Here is a 20,726-nt window from a genome sequence, read left to right as displayed (position 1 = left end):
GCAGGCGAGCTGTCCATTGAAAGTCGGAAGTAGTTTTTTGGGTAGTGAAACTTGCCAAAATGGCAGAAGACAGTAGTTATGAGTCGATGTTGTGCGTAAAACCGGAGGTTCACGTTTACAAGATCCCGCCGCGGGCCTCTAACCGAGGATACCGGTAAGACCGCCTGACCGCGCGGTAAGCTGGAGCTCCGTGGCAGCAGGCTGATACGACCCTGCATCCCTTATCGGACACTGCACCGTCAGGACATTTCGCAACTTCTTTCTTTAATTTTCTACAAAACTTCTCGATTATCTCCTGCGTCCATAGCACGATGGTACTTAAAAGGTCTTTGAGTCAGTGAAAATAACTGGGACACATGATGCTGGAAATTGATAGCCAGATATTGGATTCTCGGAAATAGGTCACCACAACTAGGTAACAACAACTTCCTCCGGGTTTCACCTACGCACATAAAGCCACATGTTTTGTCATTCGCTGCACTTTTTAAAGTTGTTCATTTGGGGTGATTTGCATCATTTTCAAAAAATTGTGCCTGGCAGGTTGTAAGCGTATGTCCGATAATGGATGCAGTCACTGACAACTTTAGCTGCCTGTTGGAAAAAGTAATTCAACTGGTATTAAATATCAGTCTGTTCTTTACATCTCCCACTTATAAATGTCTTTTTATTTTATTCTTTCCTACAAGCAAGAGAGGAAAGTTCATTTTTTTTCAGGTTTCAGTTCTAAATTGTAATAAAGCAAAAATGACACCATGAGTTTTTATTCAATCCCCACTTATCATATATGTATATAAAAACGAGTTTAATTATTATTATTATTAATTATTTTTTAAGAAAATATTCATCTTGTCATTATATAAATCCAGTTTAATTCAGTCTGCCCCAGCAAAACTGTACTTTAAGTAGGTAATTTACATTTGATTACACTTTTGACTTTCTCTTTCCATATTGTTTTAGCATCTAAGCAAATTATTGATTTATCTTCCTCCTGTAGTGAAAAATGTGTCAGCTTATTTTTAAAAGGGGTTTTGGAGTCAGCTCTTTGCACGGATGAGGGTTACACAAACCGTTATGGTTCTAAGATGAACTTCCTGTTTTTCTAGCGCTGCTGACTGGAAGCTGGATGAACCTGCATGGAGTGGTCGCATGAAAATTACAGCAAAAGGCAAGATGGCCTTCATCAAGTTAGAGGACAAAAACACAGGTAAACAGTGCTTAACATGCCTCTATGACAGGAGATCTGTGGACTGGGGTTCTTATGAAACGTTACCGTATTATGAGTGAAGATGAACTGCTTCATAGTGCGATCGAAAAGGCTTTCTGTTTTCAGAAAGCCTTTTCACTTTACTTGTTGGTAACTTCTGAGGCTTTGTTTGGTGTAAATGCTGTTTTCACAGGGGAGCTGTTTGCTCAAGCTCCTGTCGAACAGTATCCCGGCATTGTGGTGGAAGCTGTGACCGACTCCAGCAGGTACTTTGTGATCCGGATAGAGGACGGCAATGGTAAGACAATTTTATGAGAAGTGTATAGATTCACGTTTGAGTTTTGACTCAATTCTAAGATTCAGATTTTACTTTGTATCATTGCATCCATATGGTGTAAATTCACATTTTAGCATTAAAGAACTGTCTTCTTATGCAGTATGGATGCAGGACTATGTGCTGTGTGCTCCTCAGTGGTGTGATGTAAAAACCACGAAGTAGATGAATGTATTTTGGTCAACACATCTCTGTATTTATAGGACGGCATGCTTTCATCGGCCTGGGTTTTGCGGATCGTGGAGACTCATTTGACTTCAACGTTGCCTTACAGGACCATTTTAAGTAAGTGAACTGTGACTAGAAATATATGTATGATTTATTTTAATGTTTAGATATATGTTAAGATATATTTATTACTTTTTATAAACGGAATACTTGCAAATGCATGTCAATTGAGCTATTTCTGACAAATACAGACACATTTACCACCACTGAACAAAAATCACACTGGATTTGCTTATAATGCCAAATTTTGTTTTCATTCGACAGTGCATCCAGACCTTATCCTGTTTTGCTTACAAACAACTTTCAGTATATTTTTACCTGACCATTTAAATAATTAAGTACTCATAATAGCATTGGCGCAGCGTCATTAAATATTAACTAACATTAGCCTGAAATAAACCTTTCCACTGACTTAAGAGTCTCAGAAAACAATCCCTTTATTTCCATCCAAATATGTTTGGGGAAAGTGTCGTTCAAGCCTGATGTAAACAAAATTAACAAATGATTCATTACTGTTATTAAAAAAAAATATGCTATACTTTCTAAACTTTCATTTGATTCACTTTTATCCAAAACCCATTTCAACCTGATGTCTTCCTAAATAATATTTTGCTGCAGGTTTGACTCCAGCTGCCATTGTAATGTTATTAACTGTGATATTTCTGCCTTTTTAAAGATGGGTCAAGCAAGAGGGTGAGCTGGCTAAACTGGAAGCTTCTCAGAGCTCGGCGCCGAAACTGGACCTGAGCTTCAAAGAGGGACAGACCATCAAAATCAGCATCGGGGTGAGCGAGAAGCCCACAGATCCCCCCAGACGAAGCGAACAGATGAGCTGAACATCAGTAAAGCTGCAATGGCCGTCTTTCACAGAACATCAAGAAGAAGGACGCAGGCGGCGCCAAACCCCGGCCGGCCGCCGGAGGTCTGCTCCCGCCTCCTCCTGGAGCGAAGGCCGGAGGAGTCCTGCCCCCCCCTGGAGGACAGCCTGTCCAGACTCACTCCGGTGATTCACTGTGGTCTCAAAGCACATTCGCTGAAAGCAAAGCTCACAGCACAGAAAGCGTTTACTGACAACAGATTCCTCCAAACGCAGCTCCTCTTCTAGACTTCGGCTCCCCCGGCCCCGCGGCACAGCCCAGCTCGGATGTGTGGGGGGATTTCACATCCGCAGGTTCCAAGTAAGTGTGTGTGTGTGTGTGTGTGTGTGTGTGTGTGTGTGTGTGTGCGAGAGGATTGCACGTCCACCCTCTGTGTGCCGTCTCATCTCATCCACCCACTGTGCTGCGTTCTGTTTTTATTTTGTCACCTCTCATGTTGTGCTGTACCACCCCCCCCCCCCCCCCCCCCCCCCCTCACCTCCTCTTGTCCACAGCTCCAGTAACGATGCTGTCAAATCAGGATGGGTGCAGTTTAGTTGAGTTGTGAGAAGCCGAGCGCACACTCAGGTTCCGCACATTCCACGGACAGGACGCGAGGACTGTAGCAAGAAAGAGCGCCGGAGGAGCAGATAGCTTCCTCTGCTCGAAGGAAAGTTTAGCCCGACGACCAACACGCTCTGGAGGAACAAACCCTAAACAGTGTACATAGTTTTCCTCCTCACACTCTTCTCCACACTCTGGTATGCAGTAGGTTTGATTTTAGCATTCAGGTGACTGTTGATCATTGAAGGTTTCGGCTCTCTTTAAAGAAAATGAGCCTTGGCTGAAGGGAAAGGTTTCCTCGTTACACTAATCTGATAAAATGTTTCTCCTCTGCCTAAAAAATCAGACGTCCTGTCGCTGTTTAAACCTCTGAGGGTCGTAGGATTGACCTCATCTTTCCAAAATCAAGCGTTTGCATGTTTTCTCCCTCGCCTCCTTTTCTTTGCCATGTGGGAAAAATAGTTGAAGTATTTGTCTTTGTTCAGCTGTATAACAGCGCGTGTTTTATTTCTTTACTGGTAGTTTTTATTAGATCCTACAAAATTCTATTGATATTTAATGATTAGTTTTAGATTAAACATCCTACCCATGTTAAAATGGGATTTAGTTTGAATCACAGCTGTAGGAAAGTAAGTCGTGCTCATCTTTCTGTCTGTCATTCAAAGCATCAACACATCTGTTGGTCTGTTTACGTTTGTTTCGTTCCTTTTGGGTGTTTCCCCTTTTTAAAATGTGCCTTTTTACCCTTTTCAGTTTCTTTCTCTTCTGTTAAAAAAATTTGCATCAAGTATTTGATCAAGTGCCTTCCTGGAAAAGATTTAAAATGTAAACTTCCGTCTGTGTGTAAATAAACTCTATATTTCAACGACCTGATTTTGTTGTATTTGAGGCTGCCTTTCTGAATGGAGGAAAATTATATACGGTTTGTTTATGGTTGGCTGTTTTACCGAAAGCCTTTCATGAGTGTCTCTACTTGCTAAAAATAACATTTCACACTATTATTCTGTAATCATCCATCAGCAATGCTTTATCCAGTTCAGGATCAGGACTGAGCCAAGGGTTAGATAACACCCTGACTATAGGTAACCTGTCCATCACATGCTTAGCATCACATTGTCAGAATAGTTGCTCAGGAATGTTCCATGACTCACAGGCAAGGTGAGCTTTTCTCAAATGTGTTTATCCACTCTTCACTAGAAATGTGAAAATCCACTTGACTTTAAATCTTCAGCGACCGGCTCAGTGAGAGATCAGTGGATCCATGTCTGCTGCTGGAGGTCGATGCCAACAAGGATTTGTTATGAATGAGATTTTAATAAAAAAAAAAAAGAGAGACAGTGCAGAATGTATTTCTTCTCAATGTTTCTAGTTGCAATTCTATACATTTTGAAGTTTTCCATAAACTGAAATATATCAAATTTGTTTTATTGTTTTTCATTTTAGCTTATAAGTAATTAAAATCAGTATCTCATTTTAAAGGATTAGAAGAATTACGATTAAAAATGTTTAAGCATTCTTGAATAAGACAAAACCATTCTTTTTTTTTTTTTATTTTATTACTCCAGTTTTCTTGATAACTCAACTCTGATTCCCCTCAATTTTTTTATCTAAAACTCAACACATTATCATAAGCCCCTGTAACTCAAATTTAATATGAACATTGTTAAAAGATGTTCTACTATGAAATCTAAATTTCATATCATACTCAAATGCATGTCCTGAGAAACATGCGCAGGGAGAACTTGCAAACCTCAGAGACATTCCCCAGGAGAACGTGATACTGTCTCTTTTAGGGCTGAAATAAACTCGTGAAAGTAAAAACTTAAATCGAAAGTGTTTTTTTTTTCCTCTTCACCATCATTATTGTTATTATTATGATTAAAAGTCGGTGTTTGACGTGGTGTTGGAGCGTAAGATGCTTGGTGATGCTCTGAGCTGAAGTCCCTCCCCGGAACAACCAGCATGGAGGAGATTTCAGAACAAGGCGACCATCCTGCAGACTGAGGATCCGGCTGGTTCCTCTCCGTCCTCTAATCTAAACCCCTCTCCGGAGAAGCAGACGCTCGGCGGGATGAGTCTCTGCGGACCCTCGAGTCGAGGTGAGGCTGGGTTTTCATGCGGGGGCGCGGGAATGTTTATCCGCCGCGCGGCCGCGGAGCCTCCGTCCCTCCGTCCGTCTGTATCCGGCTGACGTCTCCACAGCGACACGCGCTCCCTGAGAAACTGACAGAAAACATCCCAACTCTTCATCTGGATGATTTTCGTTTGGATGCTGCACGGTTTAACGCTCCAGCGCCCTCTTCCTCCTCCTCCTCCTCCTCCTTCTCCAACTCTGCAGACTTTTGAAAACTTGGGCGTGTCTTTCTGTTTTAGTTTAAAGAGGATGTTGAATGAAACTCCGAGGCTTCTGTTCCTTTTTGATACGAACAAAACAACCTAGAAGCTGCGACTGCAGAGAAAAACGTCTTTATTAAAGCAGGAGTGGACGGTAACAGCCCGCAGAGTCTGTCTGCTCGAATGAACAATAATGACACGGTTTGTGTTGAATTTGTTTCTGTTGTCATGAAAATCAGTGTCGATAATTCACAAATATACCAAAAGGGGGCGCTGCAGCTACAAAACTGTATGAACTGCTTTTTGACGCTGTTATCGTAAAACTTTTTCTTCTTTTTTTTAAAAAAAAATATCCAAATGTTTCAGTATTAACATCAGAGATATCAAATGACCTGATAACTAAAGTATTTAAGAAACCACATTGAAAACATACAACCAAGAGAAAAGTGTGTATGTAAACATCTAAACACTGGCTTCTGACTGGTGCCGCTGGTCCTCCTGTCACCATTGTATTATAAAAATGAAATGAAACTAAATATGTATGAAACTCCACTAAAATAAGCCAGTGTAACAGGAGAATGTGTGACGCCTCGTATTCAAGATGACAGTGGAGAAAGAAGAAGTCTCACGCACAGTCTGCAAACTATTGACAAAGCAATAAGTTCTATTTTTCTAACTTTCTCTTCTGTCTGGTTTTCAGGGGTATGATGGATTCAGCGTAGGAATGAATATGTATACATTAAAAAAGCAATATTAAATCGGGGAGGGTAGCAGAGGGGGCTGTTGGAGACACAATGACCCTCTTTGTCTGTGACAATTCAAGCACAATGCAGGACACACCCTCTGACTTTAAATGCCTGCAGACTCATCCTACCACTGTTTGACCAAACCTCAATATACTGAGCGGAAAAACCACATTTTATCCTCAAAAAGAATGAAGCCATGTTAATGTAGATTTAGTAATATTAATAGCTAATATAGAGAGTGTAGAGTTTTTCCATCTTGCTCCTGGGTTTCTTCTAATTGATTTAGTCAAGGTTCAACAATTGAATGTAAAAAAATCTGAAAGTGATTCGCTTTTTTACACACTTTTTCATGTTGAATGTTCATGTTGTTTCATGATTAAATCATTTTTGACCATTGACATTATGTCAAACTGAGTCTAGTTTCTGCACGAGGAGCCAGTTGTTAAACTTCATGCTGCACAAATTTGATAAAATAAGTTTGTTCCAAATTGTTTTTCAGGTCCTCGGAATATATCTATAGCTATTGTTTTATTGATATTATTATTCTAGGATCTTCTTTTTAAATTTTTAAATTTACTGACCTGAAAACTTTGTTTTATAGTGCAATACAATGAGATATTTGAAGGCACAGTGCTGTCAAGAGTTTTAAAATGTAGGGCCTTGAATGGAGATTTAATCTGAATAACTGTGATATTCTACAGTACCTAAAGTCCAGGATTGGAAAATTGATTCTCAAAGTGTAAGAAAATGGACCCTACTTCACAGAACTTGATCCACTTTCACCTTCAAAACACACTCTGGACATGTGACTCATGAAAATAGTAATATTTTCATATATATAATAGTAATATATAACTGAAAAAAAAACGTATCTGTTGTAACCAGACAGTTTTCGTTGCTTCCGTGTTTAATCTCCAGTGTGAATGCAGCCGTCATATAAACGGCTCCACCCAAAATCTTATCATTTCAGACACTTTTCAGTGCAGTTTGGATCTTTATTATTTGCAGCGTTTATAAAGCGGAACACTTTGTTTTGCTCACATTCCCCTTTGTAAATTGTATCAGCAATATTATTGTAGTTAAGATCAATATACCTTAAAAAATTAGGTTCCACATATATTTCCTTACATTTTAAGTTATAACAGTGGTTTGAATGACAAGATTTTAAAACCAACAACAAAAAGTAAAGAAAGTGAAGCAATCATTTCTTATGTATTCTTACTAATGCAAATTCAATTCATTTAATCTGTCTTTATCAAACAGGAACTGCTGATGAAAGTTGTTATTATCTTATTAAGTTGGATTAAATCGGACTATTGTATATAATTAATAATAAGGATTACATTTATATGTGTCATTGCAGTGAATTTACAGTTAACTTTTTTCTGGAAAAGTGCTCTTTACAGGTTTTTTTCCCACCTTTAGTTGTTGCTAAATAGGTGTGTGTGGAGTTGAGAGGAGGGCTGTGCTTTTAAAACCTGCTAATCCTGCTGTCCTCAATCTCTGCTGCCCGGCAGAGCAGGAGGAGGAGGAGCAGGAGGATGGAGGAGGAGGAGGCAGCAGGACGGACGCGCTCCGCTCCGCTCCTCTGCCACCAAAACTTTGTAGCCTTCGGCTCCCGGCAGCCACACAGACACCCCTCCACAGAGGTCACACACTTTTCTTCTGCTTTGCACCGCTGGAAAGTGAGGCGACCGCGGCCCGGTGTGCGGAGGGGCAACGCTTCTCCCCGGGGTTAATCCTATTTCCCAGGAGGACTTTAAATATCTGCTGCGATGAGCACAGCGGAAAACTCAGACGGTGACTCCAGCAAGCTGGAGTCGGTGATCCAGGTGAGGCACGGCGGGACGATCTCCGCCTCTCACTGCGCTCATCGTGATGTGACGTCGTTCACCCTCTCATGTGTTCCCCTACTCGCCAGTGTCACCGCTCAGTCTGTCATGTTTCTGCGAGGTTTATCAGGTTTTGCGGTCTTGTGTGTAGCGTTTGTGTGCTTTGTGCTGTTCTTTGCCCCAGAAGCTGGAAGAGAGCGTTCTGTCTGAGGAGAAGAAGCTGACCGTCCGGGGTCCCTCGCCCGACGACCCCCCTACATGTCTGCCAGCCAGAGTCCGAGAGATTGTCACAAAGAATCTCAACGACAGCGGTGAGTCCTCTTCGGTACCTTATCAAACCAGGTTTGATTCCTCTGCCCTTCTGTAAGCTTTCTGTGTCCTGTCCCCTCCGTCTCTGCCTCCTGTGGACAGGGGGAGCCATGTCCTCCGTCATGTCCCTCCAGGAGGAGAACCGGGTGCTGCAGGTGGAGCTGGCGAGGCTGGAGGACCTGCTGGCGCACAGCAGAGCCGACCGAGACGAGCTCGCCATCAAGTACGGCGCAATCAGTGAGCGGGTAAGCAGCGACGCCGGTACGCCTGGCGACGGCCGGATCGGCAGAAATGCACTGAAGAGATGAAATAGGGGCACTGAGTCGAGTTTTATCCTAATAAAACTGAGTTGAATGGAAATGACTTGTAATAAAGTCACAGGCTGGTGTCTGAGGCGCTCCAGGTGCTTTGTTACTGGGAACACTGTGGCACTTTTTTCTTTTCAACATTTCAGTGTTTTCTCCCCCTTTCTTTGTCTGAGATTTGCTCGTCTCCCAGGTGATGGGGGGTGGTATGAGCTGGAGTGGAATGTTGCCATGGCGTCTGTCACCCCGGGTGACTGTAAACAGGGGCTTGAGTGGTTTTGAGCGATGTGGCAGTGGGTGGGTGGGCTGCACAGCCCCGTTTTGGGTTGATCATTATACTGCGTCCACCGGCCAACAGGCTGCAGAAGTCACATGTCCCTGAAGGGAGTTACTGCCTCCATCAAACTCTCACTGGATTCTGCAAAGTGATAGCGAACAGCTGTGGCTGCAGCGGTCATAAGAAGCTCTGAATAGCTTTGTAAATGGACAGAATCCAGCAGCAGTGCTGTGACCATCTGTACAGTGTCTTGGTGTGACCTTAACCCTCCTCGCCCTCCTGCCTCCGACCTTTATTGAAACCACAGCTGGAGCAGGCGCTGCGCCTGGAAACGGGAGACGGGGACCGTGACTCGCCGGAGTCTCGCTGCCTGGCTCAGCAGAACGTGGATCTGCGGCGGCGGCTGGACGAGGAGCAAGCGGCCTACAAGCGCAAACTCACCGCCTACCAGGAGGGGCAGCAGAGGCAGGCGCAGCTGGTGCAGAAGCTGCAGGCCAAGGTAGGCCTGTTTCAGTCCGTCCCTCCCTGAGGAGGGTCAGAGGTCACCTGTCTCCTCTGCTGCTTCAGGTGCTGCAGTATAAGAAGAGGTGTGGCGATCTGGAGCAGACGCTGCAGGAGAAGTCGTCTGAGTTGGAGAAACACAGTGTGGGTGTAGGTGGAGTGCATTGATGAGAAACTTCTCCAGACAGCGTTTTCAGAAATCTGATTGTCACGTGCAAATCTCTCTCTCAGAGCCACAGCGAGACATCAAACGGGCGCCACCAGGACGAGGCGAGCAGCAACCTGGAGGATGCTTTGATCCGGCTGGAGGAGGAACAGCAGAGGTCAGACTTCAATCAGCCGCCGCTCTGCTGTCCTTCATGTCTGTGACGCCCTCAGCCTGTCCCTGGACTGACAGAAGTATTGAAGCGGCTGAACCGGGAATTCATCGTTTTGGTTTCATTGTTCGTTTTTTGCACCCTTTGTTTGGCTGTTTGTAATCTTGTTGTGTGTTTCCAGGAGCAGCAGTTTGTCTGCGGTGAACTCCATGCTCCGGGAGCAGTTGGAACAGGCCGGCCTGGCCAACGAGGCTCTCAGTCAGGACATCCGCCGGCTCACCGCCGACTGGACCAAAGCCAGAGAGGAGCTGGAACAGAAGGAGTCCGACTGGAGGAGGGAGGAGGAGGTGGGAGAGGGATGCTGCCCGAACTCTGAAGCGCTTCAAGCGCAGAGGCGGCGAATTCATGATGCTCTGCTCCCCGTTCAGTCTTTCCACAGCTACTTCAGCAGCGAACACGGCCGTCTGCTCACGCTGTGGCGACAGGTTGTCGGGTTCAGGAGGCACGTTTGTGAGATGAAGACCGCCACTGAGAGGTGGAAACTTTAAAACCCTACATGTTGTAAAAACAATGTGTCCGTTTCCTCTTCATGTGTGGGATCATCTTTTCTCTCAGAGACCTGTCGGAGGTGCGTAACGAGCTCTCCCGGATGTCCCACTCCGCTCACGTGTCCTGCGCCGGCGTGTCCGCCACCCTGCACTGCCGGGAGGAAGGAGCCGCTCTGGCGCTGGAGCGGGAGAAATCTGTCCGAGTCCAGCTGGAGCAGCAGCTGAGAGAGCGAGTGACTGAGATGATGAACCTTCAGACCAGAGCAGACGCAGAGAGAAGTGAGCTCAGCCTCAGGTCAGTGGCAGCATGGTTTCCGCTCAGCACAGCTTCATACTGCTGTTTTTAGAGCCTGAGCTCTGTTAAAAATATGTCTATTTCCTTTTTCACCTGTGCTTTCAGGTTATCAGACTCTTTGCGAGAGATGGAGCGACTGAAGAATCAAATTGAAGAGCGGGACAGAGAAATCGCCGCCCTAGGGAGGAGGCTGGAGGTGAGACGGACGGACGCCAGGACCGTGATGCTCACGTTTTCTCAACTTCCTCCTGCATGAAACCCTGCGCTTCGTTTCAGGAGCAGAGCGGCAACGACGAGACTGACATGCAGATGGTGAGAGCTCACAGCGAGACGCTGCTGGACACACTGCGGGACATCGCACAGGTACACACACACACACACACACACACACTCGACAGTTCATCACGAAGGCAGCGCTTCATTTCGCTGTCGTCTCGCAGAGCGTCCTGTCAGACGGGGAGTCGTCGTCAGAGGCGGATCAGGACAACTCCGGGGCTCCGCTGCTGTGGTTGATCCGTGACTCCTCCCCCCTCAGGGCCTCGTCTCCTCGGAGGGCGGCCTCCCCGACTCGAGCCTCCTCGCTGCCCCCTCTCCCGGAGGCCGCGCTGTCGGCTCTCCGGTCGGCAGTCGCCAGCAAGACGCTGCAGCTGCAGGTGACGCGTGATGAAGAACTACCACACACACACACACACACACACACACACACACACACAGTCGAACTGTATGCTGGTTTTGATCTTAAAGCGAGGTGTTATATGCTGGGAGCTGCCCAGTATGGTAGGTGTACCAGTGAAGGAGCCTACAGTCATTTAATGTGTCAAACTGTGTTATTTTGAGTTATTATGCATTTGAGGTTTGTTTTAAAGGACCAAAATCCCTAAAAGATCATCTTAGGGCTTTTTTGTAATACAGGTGACTTCTTGCTACAATGTTTTTACGTAATTAACCTACTTAAATGTGATTTTTACTGAATATTTAGAAAATCTTGCTCCATTAACATGCACTTCAACGATGTGTCTGCACCTCATTCGTTCTGCTCGTGTCTTGATGTCTGCAGGACGTCCGAGGTCGTTTGCTCAGTGCCCAGGCTTCAGTGCAACAGTTACGGAAGCAGCTCTCAGAGTCGGATTTGGCCAAAAAGGACGCCGAACAGCGAAACCAAGTGCTGCAGCGCGAGAGGGACTCTGCTCAGAGAGAGAGGGAGGCCGTCCAGAAGGAGAAAGAGCGTCTGAAGCAGGAGCGAGACACAGTCACCAGGTTGGCAGACAGCTACCTCCCCTCCTGCAGCGTCCTGTTAGCCGTCAGATCCTGGCCTGTCCTTAACTCTGTGTGTTCCTGCCTCCAGTGAGAAGGTGAACCTGGAGAAGCTGGTCCAGACGGCGCAGAGCAGCAGTCAGATCCTGCAGATGGACTGTGAGAAGCTCCAGCTGACCCTGACCTCCCTGCAGCGCGAGCGAGACCACGAGAGGGAGGAGAAGGAGGCCGTCATGCAGGAGAGGGACCGGGCGAAGGCGGAGGCTCAGAGGATGTAAGCAGGCCGATCAATGGCGATTAAGTGAACGTGATCCCGGTGCTAATCCGCCAGACGAAGAGCAGGGCATACACAGCACACACAAGGAGCTATTTAAAAGCTCTTTACAAGCTTCACCTTCATTTATCTTTTAAACACTATTAACCCCAAAACTTCTTGACTCCATTCAAATGAAAGAAATGTGTGAAAAACACTACTTTCCACTGCGATACATCACAGTGCAATACTTTGAGCTTTGCGTTGTCTTCTTCCAGACAGAAGCAGTGGGATCATGGCGAGAGCCGAGCCTCGGCTCTGCGCGGCGAGCTGTCCGCTGTGAAGGAGACCCACCAGCAGGGGGAAGTTGAGAGGCAGCTGCTGGAGCGGGAGAAAGCCCAGCTGTCTGAAGCACTTGCCCGGGTAAGAAAAAGACAACTTGAACTCTGCTGAACTCCTGTAGATTTAGATTTTATGTAGATTTTTTTTTTTTTTGTATTTTCTCCTCCAGGCTGAGAGCAGCAACACTGAGCTGTCCCTGCTGATCAACAAGCTCCAGTCTGAGGACGCAGCGCTCAGAGACTCCCTGGCAAAGATGGGCGGCATGAATGAGAGCCTGGCCCAGGATAAGGTCGACCTAAACACCTACATCCTCCAGGTGAGGACAGATTACAACTCTGTCATGGGGTTTTCTTGCAACAATAAGATGTTCTGCTTCCAGAGCTCTTAATATGAACTTTCCCTCCTGTTGCTGTTTGTCAGCTGGAGGAGGAGAAGGCCCTCCTGCAGGCGCAGAGGCGTGAAGCGGAGCAGGAGAAGCTGACCATCAGGGACGAGCTGGTCCGGCTGGAGCAGGACCGGCTGGAGCAGGAATCCTCCCGCATCACGCTGCAACAGTCGCTGCAGGACACCGAGCTGGGCCGGGCGGGGATGGAGGCCGAGCTGCAGAGCCTCCGGACCGAGAGGCTGAAGCTGCAGGAGAGAGTCACTCAGGTGGACCACAGATTGATCAAAAAGTGTTTAATTCCTACATTTGGAACTGATTTAATCTCAAAATGTGGCTCCAAGCACCGTGCATTCACTATAAGCTCCAGCTCATCTCAGCGTGTCGACTGTGTGGCAGCTCTGTGGGGAGGTGACCTCTCTGGGCTCAGAGCTGAGCCTGATCAGAGGAGAGGGCCAGAGGAACGAGGTGGCCTTGGAGGAGGCCGGCCGCAGTCGCGCTGAACTGGCTCGAGATAAAGCGGCTCTGGTGGTCCAGCTGACAGCGTCGGAGAGAGAAAACACCATGCTGTCAGAGGAGCTGGCTGCGTTCAGGTTGGAGCTGTGCTTCTGGCTTATTCCTTACTGTATTTTTTACAATACAGCCTGTGCAGTACAAATATATTTTGTTGTGATAATAATCACTAATATAAATCGATATATATCAAACTGTGAAGGAAATGTTTATTTCTAACAACAACTTGCTCAGGCATGTAGTCTTTCATAAAAAAAAATGCTGCTGCCCTTTTAAAAATGCTTCATGAATGTCTTTCATTCGGTGCTGTATTTAAAACTTGTAGGTCTTTTGTTTCGTGTGTGATTTGCGTTTGTGACCTGCAGGTCGGAGCGGGAATCGCTGGAAACCAGCCTGTTCGACGTGCAGCAGCAGCTGGTCCAGGTGGAGTCTCGCAGAGAGCAGCTGGAGGCGGAGAACCAGAACCTCCGAGTCCGATGTGAGACGTCAGCAGGTGAGAGAGAAGATGAGGAAGCTCTTAACGGGAGACACAGCTGGCTCGTGTTGTGGCGCGATGAGAGCCGAATGGCTGAGCTTGTTGTTGTGTTTTTGCTTGGCCTTGCAGCTGAGCTGAGGCGTGCGCGCTCAGACGCGGAGAACGCGTCTTCCCAGGCTGAGAGGGACAAACAGGCTGTGACTCAGGCCCTAAATGCTGCACAGCTGGAGGCCCAGCAGGCCTTACGCAAGGCCGCCGCTGAGCACCAGGAGGAGCTGGACCGGCTGGTTTCAGAGAAGGTGAGTGAGTTCACACACACACACACGGTTTCACATGGTTTTACTAATGGAGTGCTTGCGATGAGCTTTGTGCCGTTTGGCCTTGCAGGAAGTTGTGCGGCACGGCCTGCTGATGGAACACGAGGTGGAGCTGAGGAAGCTCAGGCAGGAGATCGAGGAGCAGCTCCAGAGGTCGAAGAGGGAGCGGGAGGAGCTGCGCGATGAGCTGAGCAGTCTGCAGCATGACAGGGATCAGTGTCTGCTGCAGGCCGAAACGGAGAAACAGCAGGTCTGATCTGAGGCTCAAACTGGGGAACGTTTCCCACCTTCGTATTTAATAATATGCAGAATATTCTCTCTCTTCTCAGGCCCTGTCGCTGAAGGAGGCAGAGAAAACGGTTTTGTCTGACAGGGTGTCCAGTCTGCAGGCGGAGCTGTCAGCCGCGGTGCTGGAGGCCGAGCGAATGTCCAGAGAAGTCGCTCATTACAAAGAGCAGGAGCAGGTGATCGTAGACGTGCTGGAAACGTCACACTTTGACCCCGATCCATCTTTTGCGGCTTTTCGTGCGTCACAAAAACAGGATTTAGTGACAAGATTTTGTCTTTCAGATCAGAGTCGGCGCTCTGACTAGTGAGCTGCAGGAGCTCCGCTCCCAGCAGGAAGACGCTGCCTCTGCCCACGAGAGGGAGCTCCACAGTCTACGAGAGGCCTGTACCGATCTGCGCTCACGCGCCGACGTGGCCCTTAAAGAGGTAACGGATCCAAGAAGAAAGACCTGCGTAACATTCATGTCTTTAAACTGCAGCCTAACCAGAGAACCTCAGCATGTTTGATGGATGTAATGAAAATTATTCCCATACATTCATTGATTCAGAAGAAGCGTGACGTTTCCCCCCGCAGCTGGAGCAGTGCAGGGCGTCGCTCTCGGCGGCCGAGGAGTCTCGAGACCGGCTGAAGCGGGACTCGCTGGAGGCCGAACGCCGCCTGAGCCAAAGTCAGGACTCCGCAGAAAACTGCAGGAGGGAGGCGGCGGAGCTGCGGCGCAACCTGTCCGACGTCTCCATGGAGCGAGACGCCCTCGGCCAGTCCAACACACACCTGAGAGAAACTCTGCGCAGCGCAGATTCGGAGAGGATCAGGTACGCAGAGAAGCAGGAGCAAACTCATCCGGGTTCAGGAGTCCTGATATATTGAAACAAACCTGTGTTGGGTTTGTCAGCGTGAAGCGACAGTGTGAAGAGAAGGAGCAGCGGCTCGCTGTGCTGGAGGAGACGCTGTCGTCCACCCAGAAGGAGGTGACGGAGCTGCGGAGCTGCCTGAGGGAGGTGGAGAGGTCGCGGCTGGAGGCTCGGCGGGAGCTTCAGGAGCTCCGCCGACAGGTCAGACACACTTTCTGTCACACATCTGTCTCTGACTCCAAACTCAGGGTTCAGTCAGTGAACTAGATTGGAGATTTTCATGGTGGCGATGCGGTTTTTGCTTTTTCTGTCTTCAGCTGAAGGTTCTTGAAGGAGAGAAGCAGCAGAGAGGGAGGGAGGTGGCCGAGCTGCAGACTCGTCTGTCACTAGAGGAGCAGAGAGAGGAGGAGAAAGGAAAAGATGTTTTTACCCTCAAACAGAAGCTGATTGAAGCGGAAGCAGCCCGAGACTCCCTCAAGAAAGAGGTGAGGACAGAAAGTGAGGAGATTGGCTGCTCCGGGTTGGACCGAGTGCCTTCAGAGTGTGGCGTCTCTGTTTCCTGGCAGCTCTGTGTGACTCAGAAGCGTCTGCTGGAGTCGGAGTCCGGCTGGCGCAGCTGCGAGCGCGAGCTGACCGCCCAGCTGCAGGAGGCCCGCGGCTGCGAGAAGAAGCTCCAGGACGAAGCCAAGAACCTCTCCCTGCGCGCCCAGGCGGCCCAGGACGCCGCCGCCCAGTCCGGCCTGCAGCTGAGCGAGGCGCAGGGGCGTCTGGCCGCCACGGAGGCCGAGCTGTCCCGGGCCGAGGTGGGCAGGAGGGAGCTGGAGTTCCGTCTGAGCAGCCTCCAGTCGGCGCTGACCAGGACGCTGGGCATCGGGGCCAGCGGCCGGGGGGGCCGGGGCCGGAGCCCCGGGGGCAGCTCCACGTCTCCCGGCACCGTGTCCCGCCACCACAGCGTCTCGCCGCTGCGCTCCTCGCTGTCGCCTCCGAAAGGTACGAATGATTCGCACAGGATTGATAAGGAGTCTGTCTTTGATTTTCTCAACAGGTTTACTCCACGGTGGAAACTCTTTGTCTTCTTTTAAAGCAGAATTCCAGGTCAGCACCCCTGACAACCTCTCAGGAGCTGCTTCCCCTGAGAGAGGAGACACCCCTCTGCCCCTTCCCCTGCCAGACCTGGACCCCGAGACGCTCCGGAGTGGCCTCAGAGACTTCCTGCAGGAGCTGCGTGACGCACACAGGGAGAGGGTCAGAGGAGCCAAACTCCACAAACATATTTGCAGTAATCCCGGGATCATGTTTTTGTTTGTTTGGTTAAAGTCTTTGTTTATTGCTGATTTTAAAGGACGATGCGCGCTGCCAGCTGGGGACGCTCCAGCGGGAGCTGGAGGAGCTGCAGGGGGAGCGGGACTCGGCACAGAGCCGCCTCGCTCAGCTGCAGAACACCTTACAGGACTACCAAGAAGGTCGGCATCCTGTAGTGATAAACTGGAAAGAACGATCAGATTTGTGGTCGAGACTCTTACTTTTTAAACTGAATGCGGAGACATTTAGCTGTTGACCAAAGCTCTCTGTGTGGTTGTAGGAAAGCGTGGCCTGGACGAGCGTCTGACCACCACCCAGATCCTGCTGCAGCAGCAGGAGGAGGCGGCCAGGAGAGCAGACCGAGAGAGGAGGGCGCTCAGCGACAGGGTGAAGGATTTAGAGCGAACCCTGCAGGCCTCGGAGACAGAAAAGAAGCACATTCAGGTATTCGCCCATTTGAGCTTGCGCGCGCTCATATTGTCTCCCAACGGCGGCGACCGCTGAGCTGCCACAGTCACCATATGGCAGCACTCAGCGGCGGAGCTGCGTGTGTCAGGGAACATAATAACAACAGATGCTCCGCGCCTCTCGTGACGTCTCGGTGTTGACAGGAGGAGTTGACACTCAAGCAGACTGCGGACGATTGTTAAAAATAAGAAAGCAACAGTTAGGTTAAAATATTTGTGATCATGACAAAAAGCTTCGGTGTTCGTGACCTCCGTCTCCCTCGCGCTCCTGCAGGATCAGCTGAACAAGCAGCGAGCCGCCGAGATGCGCCTGGAGGCGGAGAGGAGGCGCCTGCGGGAGGCGCTGGAGGCGGCCGAGGCCCGGGCCACCCGGGTGGAGCTGGGGAGGCGCAGCCTGGAGGGGGAGCTGCAGAGGCTCAAGCTGAGTCTGGGAGACCGGGAGGCCGAGAGCCACGCCTCCCAGGAGCGCCACGACTCCCTCCTCAAACAGGTCAGACCCGCAGACACCCATTCGTTCGTTCACAGCTTCCTTCAGTAATTAAACCGTTTTCTTCGCCCTTGCAGGTTTCAGATGGAGAATCTCGCGTGTCTCTGATGCACAGAGAGGTGGAGAGGCTGAGCCAGGCTCTGCTCAAAGCACAAGAAAACGAATCTCTGCTCAAAGAGAAGACCAGCTCTCTCCACCAGGCGCTCCAGGATTCGGCGGCCACTCACAGCGCCACGCAGAGCCGCCTGGTCGCCCTGCAGAAGACGCTGAGCTCGGTGGAACAGGACAAGCGGCTCCTACAGGTGAGTCGGTCAGAGGAGAGGAAACACGGAGCCGGGAGATGAGCGTGGGGGTGTGATGGTTGCTCTGTTTTCATCAGGATCGGATGGATGAAATGCGGGCCTCTTTGGCCGAAGCCAAGAGAAACATGGTCGCCCTCGGTGATCGCGTGCAGAGCCTCCAGAGTGAGCTGAACCAGAGCGAGCTGCGGCGAGAGGAGCTGGAGGTGGAGCTCAGCAACGCTCAGGAGGTCAGAGGCCACCGAAACCACGCGGAGAGAAGACAGAACCCCCGGTGACTTAAGGCTCTACAGACTCCTGTCCTTGTGCTTGCCCTCAGGCACTGCGTCAGCGGTCAGCCGGGCTGGTGGAGGCTCAGCGCGGCGTCCAGTCAGCCCAGACCGAGCGGGCAGCTCTGGAGGAGCGACTCAGGGGGCTGCAGAGAGCCGTCGCCATGCTGGAGACGGAGAAAAAAGACGCGGAGCGACAGGCCGTCAGGCTGGAGAAGGACAAGAACGCACTGAGGAACACGCTGGATAAGGTCCGCACAGCAAAACCTCCGATTTAAAAAAAATAAACCCAAAGGCTTGAAAATGTACTGTTCCGATGAAACGCTGGTGGTTTCCCTCATCGCTTCTGTGATCCAGGTGGAGCGTCAGAAGCTGAAGTCCGAGGAAGGCACCATGCGTCTGTCGGCGGAGAAAAGCCGTCTGGATCGAACTCTGGGCACGGCGGAGCAGGAGCTGCAGGAGGCGCAGCAGCAGATCCTCATCCTGCAGGTGAGCGGCGCTGCGATCGCACACATCCTCCAGCGAAGGAAAATCACCCTGAGAGCCGCTGCTGGACGCGTGAAAGCAGCTCTTCATGGAATAGTTACAAAGTAGCAACGCTACTTTGTTCCTGTAACAGAGTAACTCTTCTGCTCCACATGTCAGTTGGAGGTGAAAGTCTGAGCAGACGAAACAAAAAAAAGACAAAGTAAAAGTTTACAATTACTCTGATGAATGTAAAAACCTGAGCTGAAATGCCATCTAACATCTATAATGTATCAGTTTTATCAAAACAACTTTAAGACCACAAAACAACAAAAGGTTCAGGATTTTTTTTTTACTCTGTAAATAAAATCTGCACCATTTCTCTCAACCATCCATTTTTTGTGGAATTTCCTTCTTTATAGCCTTGGTGCTGAACTAGAAACATGAGGCTTTTCTTTTTTTTTTTTTCTAACCACAGACCTGCAATAAATGAGCAAATAAATGAAGCAGCAGTGGGTTTTTAGAGGAATTCAGCAACGGTCATTAAAGTTGTTTATTTCAGACTGCTTTCACATTTCAGACTAGTTTTTATTTCTTTCCATTTTTTCAAGTTTTTCACAGACTATTTAGGTCTTATTGGCCAAGAAGCTGCAATTTAATAACTTCAGAGACTGCATATGTTAGTATTTTAGCATTAGTTTCATGCTGTTCTCTATCTCTAAGTCACTTATTGTTATTTATTTCTGAAACAATCAGCATGTGGTGAAACTTGAAGCACCTGAATGTTTTGTTGTTTTCGTCTGTGTTGTTGTGGCCTCAGAAAGTGAACTGTGTGTGTTTCCCGTGCTGGGCAGACTCAGCTGACCGACATGGAGCAGTCCCACAGCCTGTGCGAGAGCCTGGCCAGGCAGCGCGACGAAGCCCAGCGAGAGGCGGAGAGGACGAGGAGCAGCTTCAGGGACATGGAGCGAACGCTGGGCACCAGGGAGCGAGCCCACCGCCACAGGGTCAAGGGGCTGGAGGAGCAGGTACGCACCGATGCGTCTCTGTTTGCTTCATCAAAGACAAAAAAGACACGTGTCTTCTAGTAGGATACTGAGATACTGACAGGGTTAGTCTTACCAAGGCTTCATGGATTGTTGGTGACTGTTGCTGTCGCTGCTGCAGGTCTCCACCCTGAAGGAGCAGCTCCAGCAGGAGATGAAGCGCCGGCAGCCGTCTCTCCCGTCCTCTTTACTGTCGACAGGAGACTGAGGAGCACCGGCGCTGCTCTCTGCTCATCATTAACAACTCTAACTCCCAGAAATGTGCTCCTTCTCTAACTGTACTGTTTAAAATTGCTCTGATTTGTGACACTGAACACTATTGTTATCCTGCAGGGAGTCTTTGATATTTTGAATTGTTAAGAAAAAGAGACTTAGATGAGGTACAGGGAGATTTAGAGATGTGATTCAGTGCGGCGTTGAAAACTCCCACGGTTGACAGATTACGGGCAGCCGTCTGAATTCGATCTTTGCACAACATCGGCCGCAAACGTCCTGCTCCTTCTGAAAAAGCCCCGCAGGATTCTCCGGCAGACCGTGGAGACGGAGGAGAAGAATGAAAACCCGCCAGCTTTAGGTTTTGGCCTCGATTCCTTCGCGTTCAAATGAAAAGCTGAGAACAGCAAATGAAAAACGGCTTGAGCATCACGAAGGAACTGCACTGTATTTTGTCTCAGGCACAGATTTGACTGATTATATGACATGAAGAGAGTATTTTATGGATATTTGCTAGAATATTGACTACAGTTTGACTATAAACCTACAGTGTTTTTATTAGTGTATTATTTTACCAGATGGCTATACTTTTTACTTACTGTTTTCATCTTGGCAGACGGAGTCTTAACATGGACGGTGAACATTGGAACCACATGTTTGCAGGAGAATAAACGTAACTCATGTTTGTTCATAAACAGCTTTCAGCGCACCGAGCCGCAGCCTCCCGTTTTATTTACTTCACTCCACAAACACAGTTTAAACAGATTAACATTTAACAGGACGGGACAAACTAACCGCTGTTTTAAACTGTCATAGTTTGGTAGTTTTCTGCTTGCTCAAAGTGACATTAT

At 48.7% G+C, this 20,726-nt stretch overlaps 2 protein-coding genes across 5 annotated transcripts; both read left to right on the top strand.

Moving 5' to 3' along the window:
* necap2 (NECAP endocytosis associated 2) lies at nucleotides 1-4,052 on the top strand. Its single transcript, XM_030092398.1, has 8 exons — nucleotides 1-154; nucleotides 1,104-1,204; nucleotides 1,398-1,502; nucleotides 1,742-1,823; nucleotides 2,443-2,551; nucleotides 2,637-2,769; nucleotides 2,860-2,944; nucleotides 3,139-4,052. Exons 1-8 carry the CDS (start codon nucleotides 60-62, stop codon nucleotides 3,182-3,184), a joined length of 756 nt encoding a protein of 251 aa, XP_029948258.1. The 5' UTR covers nucleotides 1-59; the 3' UTR covers nucleotides 3,185-4,052.
* A 1,102-nt stretch (nucleotides 4,053-5,154) lies between these two features.
* Nucleotides 5,155-20,588, top strand: crocc (ciliary rootlet coiled-coil, rootletin). 4 transcript variants are annotated; one of them, XM_030092363.1, is made up of 37 exons: nucleotides 5,155-5,286; nucleotides 8,284-8,410; nucleotides 8,511-8,653; nucleotides 9,298-9,489; nucleotides 9,558-9,641; nucleotides 9,723-9,814; nucleotides 9,990-10,155; nucleotides 10,237-10,343; nucleotides 10,424-10,651; nucleotides 10,757-10,847; nucleotides 10,928-11,014; nucleotides 11,092-11,304; nucleotides 11,709-11,908; nucleotides 11,997-12,179; nucleotides 12,437-12,581; nucleotides 12,670-12,816; nucleotides 12,921-13,151; nucleotides 13,282-13,475; nucleotides 13,761-13,888; nucleotides 14,000-14,169; nucleotides 14,258-14,437; nucleotides 14,517-14,651; nucleotides 14,758-14,901; nucleotides 15,050-15,288; nucleotides 15,369-15,528; nucleotides 15,645-15,812; nucleotides 15,894-16,317; nucleotides 16,412-16,572; nucleotides 16,670-16,790; nucleotides 16,910-17,073; nucleotides 17,371-17,586; nucleotides 17,661-17,885; nucleotides 17,963-18,112; nucleotides 18,202-18,402; nucleotides 18,509-18,640; nucleotides 19,471-19,644; nucleotides 19,784-20,588. In XM_030092363.1, exons 3-37 carry the CDS (start codon nucleotides 8,519-8,521, stop codon nucleotides 19,868-19,870), a joined length of 5,874 nt encoding a protein of 1,957 aa, XP_029948223.1. In that variant the 5' UTR covers nucleotides 5,155-5,286; nucleotides 8,284-8,410; nucleotides 8,511-8,518; the 3' UTR covers nucleotides 19,871-20,588. The 4 variants fall into 4 exon arrangements, with proteins under 4 accessions (XP_029948223.1, XP_029948222.1, XP_029948221.1 ...); XM_030092362.1 differs by lacking the exon at nucleotides 5,155-5,286 and adding an exon at nucleotides 7,976-8,099 and having other exon boundaries at nucleotides 9,558-9,635; nucleotides 16,415-16,572; XM_030092361.1 differs by lacking the exon at nucleotides 5,155-5,286 and adding an exon at nucleotides 7,976-8,099 and having other exon boundaries at nucleotides 16,415-16,572.
* The last annotated feature ends 138 nt before the right edge of the window (nucleotides 20,589-20,726 follow it).

Source organism: Salarias fasciatus, chromosome 5 (genome assembly GCF_902148845.1).
Source record: "Salarias fasciatus chromosome 5, fSalaFa1.1, whole genome shotgun sequence".
NCBI classification, from domain to species: Eukaryota; Metazoa; Chordata; class Actinopteri; order Blenniiformes; family Blenniidae; genus Salarias; species Salarias fasciatus.
Note: the sequence above shows the minus strand (reverse complement) of the source record. Positions and strands in the feature narration are given on the sequence as shown.

What these genes read in the sequence shown, in the direction of transcription:
- necap2 (XM_030092398.1), top strand. Translation starts at nt 60, where the DNA reads ATGGCAGAAGACAGTAGTTATGAGTCGATGTTGTGCGTAAAACCGGAG. An exon ending in GCCTCTAACCGAGGATACCG is followed by an intron (nt 155 to 1,103) that starts GTAAGACCGCCT and finishes CTGTTTTTCTAG; the next exon opens with CGCTGCTGACTGGAAGCTGG. An exon ending in GCCTGTCCAGACTCACTCCG is followed by an intron (nt 2,770 to 2,859) that starts GTGATTCACTGT and finishes CTCCAAACGCAG; the next exon opens with CTCCTCTTCTAGACTTCGGC.
- crocc (XM_030092360.1), top strand. Translation starts at nt 8,043, where the DNA reads ATGAGCACAGCGGAAAACTCAGACGGTGACTCCAGCAAGCTGGAGTCG. An exon ending in CTCGCTGTCGCCTCCGAAAG is followed by an intron (nt 16,318 to 16,411) that starts GTACGAATGATT and finishes CTTCTTTTAAAG; the next exon opens with CAGAATTCCAGGTCAGCACC. An exon ending in TGAGGAACACGCTGGATAAG is followed by an intron (nt 18,403 to 18,508) that starts GTCCGCACAGCA and finishes TCTGTGATCCAG; the next exon opens with GTGGAGCGTCAGAAGCTGAA.